General features: G+C 41.7%; 1 protein-coding gene across 1 annotated transcript; it reads left to right on the plus strand.

Moving 5' to 3' along the window:
* The first annotated feature begins 6,733 nt into the window (after positions 1–6,733).
* Positions 6,734–11,308, plus strand: LOC123410059 (mitochondrial outer membrane import complex protein METAXIN). Its single transcript, XM_045102943.1, has 6 exons — positions 6,734–6,979; positions 8,774–9,123; positions 9,217–9,293; positions 9,633–9,693; positions 9,983–10,148; positions 10,813–11,308. The coding sequence occupies exons 1-6, from the start codon at positions 6,799–6,801 to the stop codon at positions 10,989–10,991; spliced, it is 1,014 nt and encodes a 337-aa protein (XP_044958878.1). The 5' UTR covers positions 6,734–6,798; the 3' UTR covers positions 10,992–11,308.
* The last annotated feature ends 1,557 nt before the right edge of the window (positions 11,309–12,865 follow it).

The raw sequence follows: 12,865 nt of genomic DNA on the forward strand, positions 1-12,865 counted from the left end.
AGTGGAGGGTTTTGGCCTTTTTGAGACACACAATTGATATCTCCACGGCGCAGCCATACTCCTCCTCCTCCTCGTCCTCCCTAGTGCTTGGCGAAGTCCTGTCGGAGTTACCACGCAGATCCACCGTCACCACGCCGTCGTGCTGCCGGAGCTCTCCCTCAAACTCTCCTTCCTCCTTGTTGGATCAAGGCATTGGAGACGTCAGCGGGCTGCACGTGTTTTGAACGCGGATGCACCATCGTTCGGTGCATAGATCGGAATCTACCGCGATCTGAATCGCTGCGAGTACGACTCCATCAACCGCATTCTAGCAATGCTCCCGCTCAGATATCTTCAAAGGTATGAAGATGCTCTACTCCTCTACTCGTTGCTGGTTTCTCCATAGATATATCCTTGCATGGCGTAGGATTTTTTTTGAAATTATTACGATCCCCAACAGTGGCATCCGAGCCAAGGTTCTATGCGTAGATTCTATGCACGAGTAGAACACAAAAGTTGTGGGCGCTGATTTGTCAATTTGCTTGCCGTTACTAGTATTATCTTGATGCGGCAACATCGTGGGATGAAGCGGCCCAGACCGACTTTATACGTACTCTTACGTGAGACTGGTTCCAGTGACCGACATGAACTTGTTGCATAAGGTGGCTAGCGGGTGTCTGTCTCTCGCACTTTATTCGGATCGGATTCAATGAAGAGGGTCCTTATGAAGGGTAAATAGCATTGGCATATCAACGTTGTGGCTGTCACGTAGGTAAGAAAAGTTCTTGCTAGAAACCCTAACCATCCACGTAAAACTTGCAACAACAATTAGAGGACGTCTAACTTGTTTTTGCAGGATATGCTATGTGATGTGATATGGCCAAAAGGATGTGATGTTACATGTGTGATGTATGAGATTGATCATGTTCTTGTAATAGGATTCACGACTTGCATGTCGATGAGTATGACAACCGGCACGAGCCATAGGAGTTGTCTTAATTTATTGTATGGGATGCAACACCATCTTGATTACTTTACTTTATCGCTAACGGTTAGCTATAGTAGTAAAAGTAATAGTTGGCGAGATGACTTCGCGACGACACAGTGATGGAGATCATGATGATGGAGATCATGGTGTCATGCCGGTGACGATGATGATCATGGTGCCCCGAAGATGGTGATCAAAGGAGCAAGATGATATTGGCCATATCATGTCACTATATGATTGCATGTGATGTTTATCATGTTTTGCATCTTATTGCTTAGAACAAAGGTAGCAAAGATAAGATGACCCCTCATTAAAATTTCGAGATATGTATTCCCCTAAGTGTGTACCGCTGCGAAGGTTCGTTGTTTCGAAGCACCACGTTTTGATCGAGTGTGATAGATTCTAATGTTCGCATACAACGGGTGTAAGCCAATTTACACACGCAGAACACTTAGGTTGACTCGACGAGCCTAGTATGTACAGACATGGCCTCGAATACGGGAGACCAAAAGGTCAAACATGAGTCGTATGGTTGATACGATCAGCATAGAGATGCTCACCATTGATGACTAGTCTGTCTCACGTGATGATCAGACACGGGCTAGTCGACGTGGATCATGTGTCACTTGGATGACTAGAGGGATGTCGATCTAAGTGGGAGTTCATTAGTAATTTGATTAGATAAAATTAATTATCATGAACTTAGTCTAAAATTGTCTTTGCAAATATTGTAGATCCAATGGCCAACGCAAATGTCTCATTCAACTTCAACGCGTTCCTAGAGAAAACCAAGCTGAAAGACGATGGGAGCAACGATGCGGATTGGGCTCATAACTTAAAGCTCATCCTCAATGCTGCCAAGAAGGCATATGTCCTTACTGCACCGCTAGGTGATCCTCCCGTTCCGGCGGCAGACCAGGACGTTAGGAACGCCTCGCAGTCGCGGAGTGATGACTACTCTCTGATTCAGTGCAACATGCTTTACAGTTTAGAACTGGGGATCCAAAGGCGTTTTGAGCATCACAGAGCATATGAGATGTTCGAGGAGCTGAAACTTGTTTGTCAAGCTCATGCCCGGGTCGAGAGATATGAAGTCGCCGACAAGTTCTTTAGCTGTAAGATGGAGGAGAATGGTTATGTCAGTGAGCACATGCTCAGAATGTCTGGGTTGCACAACCGCTTGACTCAGCTGGGAGTTGAACTCCCGGATGATGCGGTCATTGACAGAATCCTCCAGTCACTTCCACCTAGCTATAAGGGCTTTGTGATGAATTACAACATGCAAGGGATGGAAAACACTATTCCCGAGTTGTATTCAATGCTAAAATCTGCGGAGGTAGAAATCAAGAAAGAGCATCAAGTGTTGATGGTCAATAAGACCACCAGTTTCAAGAAGGGCAAGGGTAACAAAAGCTTCAAGAAAGACGGCAAAGCATTTGCCGCGCCCGGAAAGCCAGTTGCTGGGAAGAAATCAAAGAAAGGACCTAAGCCTGAGACTGAGTGCTACTACTGCAAGGGAACCGGTCACTGGAAGCAGAATTGCCCCAAGTACTTAGCGGACAAGAAGGTCGATAACGTCAAAGGTATATGTGATATACTTGTTATTGATGTGTACCTTTCCAGCGCTCGTAGTAGCTCCTGGGTATTTGATACCGGTGTTGTTGCTCACATTTGCAACTCTAAGCAGGAACTGTGGAACAAGCGTAGGCTGGCTAAGGATGAGGTGACGATGCACGTCGGGAATGGTTCCAAGGTCGATGTGATTGCCGTCGGCATGCTACCTCTACATCTACCTTCGGGATTAGTTATAAACCTTAATAATTGTTATTTAGTACCAGCTTTAAGCATGAACATTGTATCGGGATCTCGCTTGATGCAAGATGACTACTCATTTAAATCTGAGAATGATGGTTGTTCTATTTATATGAGTGGTATGTTTTATGGTCATGCCCCGCTGGTAAATGGTTTATTCCTGATGAATCTCGATCGTGATGATACACATATTCATAGTGTGAGTACCAAAATATGTAAGGTTGATAATGATAGTCCCACGTACTTGCGGCACTGCCGCCTTGGTCATATTGGCGTAAAGCGCATGAAGAAAGTCCATACGATGGACTTTCGGAGTCTCTTGATTTTGAATCATTGACACATGCGAGCCATGCCTCATGGGCAAGATGACCAAGACACCGTTCTCCGGAATAATGGAGCGAGCAACCAACTTATTGGAAATAATACATACCGATGTATGCGGTCCAATGAGCGTTGAAGCTCGCGGAGGCTATCATTATGTTCTCACCCTCACTGATGATTTGAGTAGATATGGGTATGTCTACTTAATGAAGCAGTAAGTCTGAAACCTTTGAAAAGTTCAAGGAATTTCAGAATGAGGTGGAGAATGAATGTGATAAGAAAATAAAGTTTCTACGATCTGATCATGGAGGAGAATATTTGAGGCACGAGTTTGGCACGCACCTAAGGAAATGTGGAATTGTTTCACAACTCACGCTGCCTGGCACACCGCAGCGTAACTGTGTGTCTGAACATCGTAATCACACTCTATTGGATGTGGTACGATCTATGATGTCTCTTACTGATTTACCGCTATCATTTTGGGGATATGCATTGGAAACTGTTGCATTCACTTTAAATAGGGCACCGTCTAAATCCGTTGAGACGACACCGTATGAATTATGGTTTGGCAAGAAACCTAACCTGTCATTTCTTAAAGTTTGGGGCTGCGATGCTTATGTGAAGAAACTTCAACCATAGAAGCCCGAACCCAAAGCTGAAAAATGCGTCTTCATAGGATACCCTAAGGAAACTATTGGGTACACCTTCTATCTTAGATCCGAAGGCAAGATCTTTGTTGCTAGGAAAGGATCCTTTCTAGGGAAAGAGTTTCTCTCGAAAGAAGTAAGTGGGAGGAAAATAGAACTTGATGAGGTAATTGTACCTCCTCTCGAACCGGAGAGTAGCGCAGCGCAAGAAAATGTTTCTGAAGCACCTGCACCAGCAAGAGAAGAAGTTAATGATGATGATCATGACACTTTGGATTAAGTTGCTATTGAACCTCGAAGGTCGACAATGGTAGCTAAGTGAATGAATGAGTATTTTGAGTAACGTCCTTATGGTACTAGCTCATGATGGACATTGAAAGACCTCATTAAGGTGTGCAAAAATGCCACCAAGAGTGTGTTTTTCTCTAATTCACTCTCTCATCTTGCACCATACACAGATCCACTCTCTGCTAACCGGACAATACATGCATATACGTAAAGGGTCTCCATCCATTGGTATTCAAGACGTGGGAGGATGCCATGGATACTATTAGCATTTTGTGTCTTGAGTGTTTTTAGGTTGTTGGCAAATGCGTCGAATTCCCATCCAACTCTCGTGAAAGAGCTTTTTGGCTCGCATGAAACACCCACTTGTGGTAAAATAATCCCCGATACCTCTCAAGCCTACACAAGTCATTTCAATAGCACATCATCCTCACTTGTTGAATATATATCATCCTCTTCATTCAACATCAATAGAAGAACATGATCTAAAAGTCTTGGTATGTCAATATTTATCCATCAAGAGTTTTTTATGTGAAGGTGCTTCACTAGCTCATGGTAATGTATTTATCAGCTTGTGGAGTTGTAGTTGTCTCCAATTTTAGCACATGGACTACTTATCTTCTAGTCAGATTGATTGAGTATCTTCATATTTATGGTATAACAATATCTTACTGTGCCACATGCTCACATGACTTTGATACAAGCCTACACATATCAAACATGAATATTAAATCTAATGAACCATATCTTTATGGCTTCATATGCTAACATGTTCATGCTGTTATGGTGTACACCCACCTCTAGGTTCATGTCCTAGTTTGAATTTAGATGCCTTTGTTATTACAATAAATATTACATACTTAGCCCTCCCTACCCGTAGGTTTGGTGTTATTGTTAGAAAAACAATACAAGATCTTTGCACTAGCTTCAGAAGTGAACTATAATATCTCAAAGAGATTGGAACATCCGCAAGATGCACACCATCCCCATTGAAAACTAAAATATAAATACACATGCAATACTTGTTGTTTAATCATCAGAAGTTAACTTATGCGTAGTCAAACAAAGGTTATTTGCTCCTATCTATTAGTTTGATTAACACTGAAATATCAATATTACCTTATGTTACCTTTAAGAAAGTGGACAATACTTCCACTTGTTTATAAGTTGAGATATTCTTAACTTCATCCTTGGCTTCAATGTTTGGACGAATGGGAAGAAACTAAAGAAGGCTAAGCCATACGTCTAGCCTTGAACGATGATGGCAGTGTGACAGGTTGGCGCTCGAACCATTCATGTGACACTTAAATAATATAAAATTCTTATATACTACTATATAGATAATCAAGATCTCGTTCAATCTTAAATTTTGATCATCTACATTCAATGCACTACTATAATGTGAACTAGACCATGTAAACACGAGTACACTTTCCTTGAGGTTTGCTTTATGAAATCGGAAGTCTTATTCTGATCTCGAGCTCAAATGCTCCCTCATGAATAGTACAATCAAAGAAGTAGTAAAACATTCAAGAAATTCTGTTTTTTATGGTAAACTTAGACGAATCTTTTGTATGCCTGCATAATTTCAGCCCAAAATGACATTTTGGAAGTCGGTGGTGAAATTTTGCAAGCATACAAAACATTTCTCATAAAAAATTCAGATTTTTTAACTTTCTTATTTTAGTGTTTACGAGGGAGCATTTGAGCTCGGGAGCAGATACTCCATATCCACTCCAGAAGTGTTATTCTCGAAAGTATTTGAAGTGCTGATTTTGTTTTTCTGCCACGATTTTCACCTATGTGATTTCATGATGAAATTTTACAAGCATTAAAAACATTTTCCAAATTTCATCACACAAAAATATCAGACTTTTCATTTTTTTTATTTTCTTTCTTCTTTGTCTTCAAATGAACTCGCGAGGAGAAGATGACTTGTGAAGTAGGATTGACAATCTTCTCTTCTCGACAAAATCACCTCTCTCAATCCTGCTTCCCATGAAAAAATCACCTCTCTCGATCCTGCTTCCCGTGGAAAAATCACATCTCAATCTTCTCACGAAAGAGCCGAAAGGAAGTTTTTTAGCGCGAATTTTCCTTTCTTGAGAAGTTTCGAAGGAAAGGTGTGAAGAGCGCATGTAAAAAGGAAAGTTGAATATTCAGTTAAAAGGATAAGTTGAATTATACTCCCTCCGTTCCTAAATATAAGTATTTTAAGAGATTTCACTAAGGGTCTACATATGAAGCATAATGAGTGAATTATAATACTTTAAATTATGTCTATATACATTCGTATGTAATTCATTAGTGAAATCTTTAAAAAAACCTGTATTTAGGAACGCAAGGAATACATAGTACAGGTTGGTCTCATACTGTATCTTTGTCGTAGGATTTACCTTTTGACGAGGGTTTCTGCCTGCCAGGAAAGAACCCAATATGAAGTCCATAAAGTTTCTGTCTGTCAGACTTCAACTGGATTTACCTTCGGTCACGTCATCTTTTTCTTCGAGAACACGGCGGGAAAGTCCTCCACGGTCACGTCATCTGGGCCTCGTTAAGCCCACGAGCCCAAACAAACCTAACGGAACGGCCGAAATAAGAAGAGAGCAGGCCGGCAGACGGCAGCAGGAGACGACGAGCGAGAGGCGCCGCATAGAGCCTCTTTTTTTCCTTTCCTGTTTCCCCAAACCCCCCTCGCCGTTTCCCCGAAACCCGAACCAAACCCCTTCCGCAAGCTCCCCCACCCTCCCTCCCTCCCCCCCGGCGATGGCATCGGCGACGACGGCGGCGGCGGAGTGGGAGGCCGCGGCGCGGAGGACGCTGGTGGCGCGGAAGCCCGGCTTCGGGCTCCCTACCGCCTGCCCGACCTGCCTCCCCGTCCTCCTCTACCTCCGCATGTCCCAGGTCCCCTTCGACATCCACGTCGACTCCCGCTTCCCCGACGCCGGTGAGCCTCCGTCCCCGCCCCTGTCTCCTCTCCCGGGCCGTGCGAGCTAAGATCCCTCCGATCCGACCACCCCCCCCCCCCCCCCCCCCCCCGCCTAACTAGGTGCCGCCGCTTGGGATTGAGTCCGAGTTGTTGCCTTTGCTAGGTTCTGTGTTTGGGCCGCGTGAGAGGGTTGATTTGCTTGGCGACGCATGAGTTCTTGGAACCCTTTGCGCTTGAGCTGACGCGTCCCGTGTAGGTCCTCGGGCGTGCAGAGATCAGGCGAGCTGCTGATCCATTGGATGCCTGCTCGCCTCCTGCATGTTGTCTGGTACTATGTCCGGATCCAACTTTTAGTGTTCACTGAAGGACTTACCCAGTTTGATTAGACAGGTGTGAAGCCGTACGCATGAAAGTAAGCACAAGCGGGTTTCTAAACACAATGAATAAGCAGAAGTCTGAACCAAATCAAGCAATAGTTGCATAGATAGGTCTGTTTCTTATGAACTGTATGTCCGTGATCCTACCAAGGACCTTACTCAGGCAATAACGTAGTTGGCGGATAACTAAATGTGCTAAGCACTGCAGTTTCATTGCTTGCTACCTAGCCTGACTTCGGACTCTAGTCTTGTGTACCTTCAAGCCGAAACTTATGAGCTGTACCAAATGTTAGATGTTCTAGTTGTGTGTTCTGTGCAACTGTTTTTTATGTATATCTTTCCAAAATCCAACATTGGAGGGGCATCTTTCTGTTCATATGTGATGGGTTTGACTCTGAAAGATTTTCTGAGCCTGCTATTGTTGACATTGGTACTGTAAGTGTTATGTACTTGGATGAGCTAAGGTTATTAATGCTAATGGCTCATAATTGCAATGTTATTTATTTTCTACCGATAAAAATAAGATGAAATGCATCATCATAAATCTATCTGGAACACATATTCGCCCTAATTCATGAATACATGCTAGAAACTTTGTATGCATATTACCTTACCAATTAGGTTGGAGGTGATGACAAAGCGTGGCACCAGGTGCAGTGGCGGAGCCAGCCATCAGATAATGGGTGTACATATATTTCCCTAAAAAACACCAATTTAGTAGAGTTTTTAGTTTATTTGATGCATACATGTATATTATACATGGATAATCAACATTTTTGGCAAAATAATGGGTGTACATATGTACACCTAAAAACTTATGTAGCTCCGCCCATGACCAGGTGGGTCGGTGGGTGGCAGTGTGGCGGTGATGGTGATTGAAAAATGGCATATTGGAAGCGAAGCAGCAGCATACAGGATTGGATGGCCATCGTTAGCTGCATTTTTCTTGCCTCAGAGCTTCCCCCTTTGTTTCTGTGTCCTTTCCAGCAATATTGGCACCGATGCCGTGGCTGACGGGGTCAATGAGATCCACACCCACAAGGGAACTAGGCGAGATGTACGTAGGTGGAAGACAACTTGATAGAGGGGAGGCTGTAATCTCCCCTTCCCGTACTGTGGGGATGGATGGAATTGAAAGAGAGTTAACATAAGGATTGAATGATAAGGGAGAGAGCTAGGATATAGTATGGGTGCAGTAAACAGGGGAGTTCTAGTATAACAGCTAATGAGGGGGGAAGAAGAGTACCACATACCTACCACGGTCCACGGTCCGTCATCGCAAAAAGGGATAAATACAGACAAAAGAAAGAACAAATGTCATACCGCTATGCTCTTTATAATAGTATATATAGACTAGAGATCTTGTTTTCCTTGTACAGTTTGCTAAGCATATATACTGCTCTGCCGCTCTTACACCTTGGTCTTTATTCCACAGATCACATACCATATGTTGAATTTGGCGAGTGTGTCGCATTCAACAATGAGAATGGAGGTGTAATTGAGTATCTCAGGGAGGAGAAAATTGTTGACTTGACCTCAAAGCACCCAAGCGTTTCTTACTCTGATGTACTACCCACAAAGGCCATGATTTCAACTTGGCTTGCTGATGCTTTGCAATATGAACTCTGGGTGGCAAATGATGGGGCTCATTGGAGCATTGCACGAGACATCTACTTTTCTGATCTCCCCTGGCCTATTGGAAAGGTACTCTACTGGAAGAAAATTAGAGAGGTGAAGCAACTACTGGATATAACAAAGCTTAATGCTGCAGAAAAAGAAGAGGAGGTTACTACTTCTGTCCTCATGACGTTTACATTCCTTATTTTTGGTCGCATGCTAGTAACCTATGCCATACTTGTAATTTCTTGGTTTCAACAGATATACCGGAAGGCTACTGCTGCTTATGATGCTTTATCTACGAAATTAGGAGATCAATCCTTTCTTTTCGACGATAGGTATACTATTGTTTTCTTATGTTTTTGTTTATATGAAATGTATTTCATTGTATTAAGTTCATTCTGGTACATAAGAGTTATATAGGAATGGAAAATAGTCTTCAATTTTCCTTTTTAAAAAGAAAATGGATTCCATTGAAGTAGTAAAGCTATTCTAATTCGAATAGTAGTTTAGAAAGAACCACAGTAAACGCAAAGATGAAACTTGGATACGGTTTGAAACCCTGTGCCTCGTTGAAAGATGTCTGGATCACTAAACGATTGGGCATTTTGATTCTTTGTGGCTTATTGATGTAACATTTGCAGGGCACTAACCATTCTATACTTTGACTTCTGCAGCCCTACAGATGTTGATGCTCTTTTGCTTGGACATGTTCTTTTTGTCCTTAATGCATTACCTGTGAGTTGCCCTCAGCCTTGAATGCTCAGTTTTGCTTCTACCCAAAATGAAGTATAGATGAACATTCAGTTACAGAATCTAAAACACAAATGCACATTGATATTCAATAATAATCTGCACGTAACCTTGGAAGCATGAGTGCACTTATCAAATGCTTTATATGTTAATAATAAGGTTCTTTGTATGCTATATAGTTTTCTTTGCACTACGTTCTAGCTGTAAAACACATTCCCCAACCCATGGCTTGAGTTGTGTTTTGACTAACTTCCTGGCATGTCCTGCTTCTTAGGCTACATCTATGCTGCGAAGCTATTTGCAGAACTATGACAACTTGGTAAAGCTTGCCGAGGATATCAAGGTCCAATTGGTGGGAGTTGACTCATCAGCAGCAGGATCAGCATCATCTGATCCGCCATCATCATCCACGCCCAGGAAAACAGCATCTTCTGGACAAAGTAAGTTAAATGTATTTCTCTGTTATAGTACTTCAGACCATAAAGTACAGCTCTAGTAGTTCTCATATTTGTTCATCGCTTAATATTGGGAACATGTGCTCCTAGTAATTTTTCTGTTCATGGATATATTTGTTTTTGTTAGTTTCACATCCGGAGATTCTGTTAACAGTGATTGTTAGTTAAATACTCCCTGTGTAAAGAAATATAAGATTGTTCAGATCACTGTATTATAGTGATCTAAATGATCTTATATTTCTTTACAGAGGGAGAGTACTTCATTTGGTAAGCTTCCACTGGCATGTAGTGATTCCAAAGGAGATAGTGTTAACAGGCACTCGCGTGTATACTCGATTAGGATAGGAGTTAAAAATGAGAATTTTATCGTTATACATTGCTCAGTTCTCTCACATTCTGTGAGAGCTCCACCAGTGATGATGCATAAATGCTATTTGTGTCACGTCATGTACAATGAACACTTTTAGGTATATTTTGTTTTGGAGACTTTGGCCTAACAAAGTTCACCTGACATTTGGACATGGAGATAAAATTTCAACCAAACCAATATTCTTTTGCTGTTGTGTCTCGGCACCTCTATATCTCCCCCACATTCTGCACTTCTGAAACATTTACCGTCTCGAGTTCTTATGGACCTGATCTTTTCTAGGTTACAAGCCGAAACCCAAAGCTAAGAAGGAGCGGACAGAGGAGGAGAAGAAATTCCGGCGAAGAACAAAGTACTTCCTTGCGGCCCAACTCATCTCGGTTCTCGTCTTCCTGTCCATCATGGGTGGGGTCGATAGTTCCGAGCTAGACGATGACTACGAATTGGAATACGAGGATTAAAACCCTCCCTCACACTGGAAGATTCTTTTTGAAGGTCTAATTCGCCACAGCGCGGCGCTTTGGCGCTTGGGGAGCTTGTTCCCTTTGCTAGTCAGGGGGGACGTATGGTAGCTACTAGGAGGTGAAAATACACTGAGTTGGTTAGCGGCCCGGCCGCTCCATGATTGCGGATGTGAAGCATCCATTGCTTCCAAGTTTTGTATGGCTTCATGGAGAGCTACTTGAGCGTCTCTGGAAGTCCTTTTGTGGATTTGCCCCCTGTTTCTCATCGAATAATGAGCTTGGTTGGAAGTAAACGTCATTTTGTTGTTTTTGAATCTATTGTTGCCGGTAAGAAAATTAAATTGCCTTTGCCATGTCATTTCCCTCTGTGTTAAGAGAGTAGGAAATCCGGGTGCGGCATTAGGGATATGATCAGAAGAATTGCCTTGATCAACTATTTTTGACATTATTTTACTTGGTCGCTCGAATTGCCATGCAATTTGAACTGAAGTTGCCATGGGCCATGGCCAACTTTGTAAGACTTGCCATGACCAGACTTGAAAATTGTCATGTAGCATAAAAAATGCCAATGATTCTTTAAAAAATAAATGCCATCCGGGTGATCTGAATCCAATAGTTGTGGCGCGTTCCCTGGGACCTCACAACGAGAACGTTCCCTAGTTATCATTTCCCTTCACTTCCCTAGTTATCATTTACCTTTACTTCATGTGATGCATATTCTGGTAAAATCGTGTTTGACAGGTTAATCCTGGATAGACACTTTTTGTAGCAGTGAATGTCAGAACATGGATAATCTAATCTCGAGCACAAATACAGACGCATGAACAGTAAATTCCAGAAACATAGTAAAAATACATTTAAAATCTCTTTTAGGAACATCGATTTTTTTTCTAACATCCTGCAAAATTTCACCTTGAAGTGGCATCTATGGAGGTCTGTACAAAAAAGAAAACAAAATCGAGGGTCAAAAAGACGCATTTTAGAGCACAAATTTTGTTATTTTTGCACGCCTCTACAGATGTCTTTTCATGGCAAAATTTTGCATTATGTTGGGAAACATGTTGATGTTCATCGAGTAGGGCATTTTGGAGACCGAGCTCCATGGAGCCCTCTATTTTGAAAAATTTAAAATTCATAGATTTTAATTTCAAAAAATTCTGAAAATAAATACACATGTATGCAAGGATGTAAAGTATATGTGTGAAAACTTTCAGGATGAAATACCTTAAATTGCAAGCTGCCCAAAAAGAAAAACATGGACTTTAAAGATGAACAGTACAGATGCTAAAAAGCACCAGATTTTTTTTTATGTAGCTCACATTTTAATGTATTTCGACCTGAAAATTTGCACACATAACATTATGTATCTAGGTATATGTGTATTTATTTTCAGATTTTTTTGAAACTAAAAATTTGGAATTTTGATGTTTTCAAATAAAGGCCTCCACGGAGCTCCGTCTGAGTTTGGCATTTTCGATGTTCATCCACAAAAAAATTCAGTTTTCTTTACCATTATTTTGGAATCTAATATTTATGCAGGTGCATTTGTGCTTGAGATTAAAGTAACACTTTCGTGAATGTCAACCAAAGTCCGATGAATAGAGGTCTCCCATCAAAATGATTACTTATATTTCTTTTATTGTATTCGCCTCCTGATGTGAAAAATGTTAGCCTCGTAACTTAACGTCCATTTAAATTTTTTTAGGGTGCGCTCTCAGCCCTGAACTGAAACAACCATTAGCATGCAAGCTGACGCGTCTGTGCCCGTCTGCATTGATCCTTTTTGTATCTTTTTATATGACGTTTTTATTAACTTAAAATGGAGCATCAATCAGATACAAACATGAACAGCCTACCAAAAAATAGATATG

The sequence above is a fragment of the Hordeum vulgare genome, chromosome 7H, assembly GCF_904849725.1.
Source record: "Hordeum vulgare subsp. vulgare chromosome 7H, MorexV3_pseudomolecules_assembly, whole genome shotgun sequence".
Taxonomy (NCBI): Eukaryota; Viridiplantae; Streptophyta; class Magnoliopsida; order Poales; family Poaceae; genus Hordeum; species Hordeum vulgare.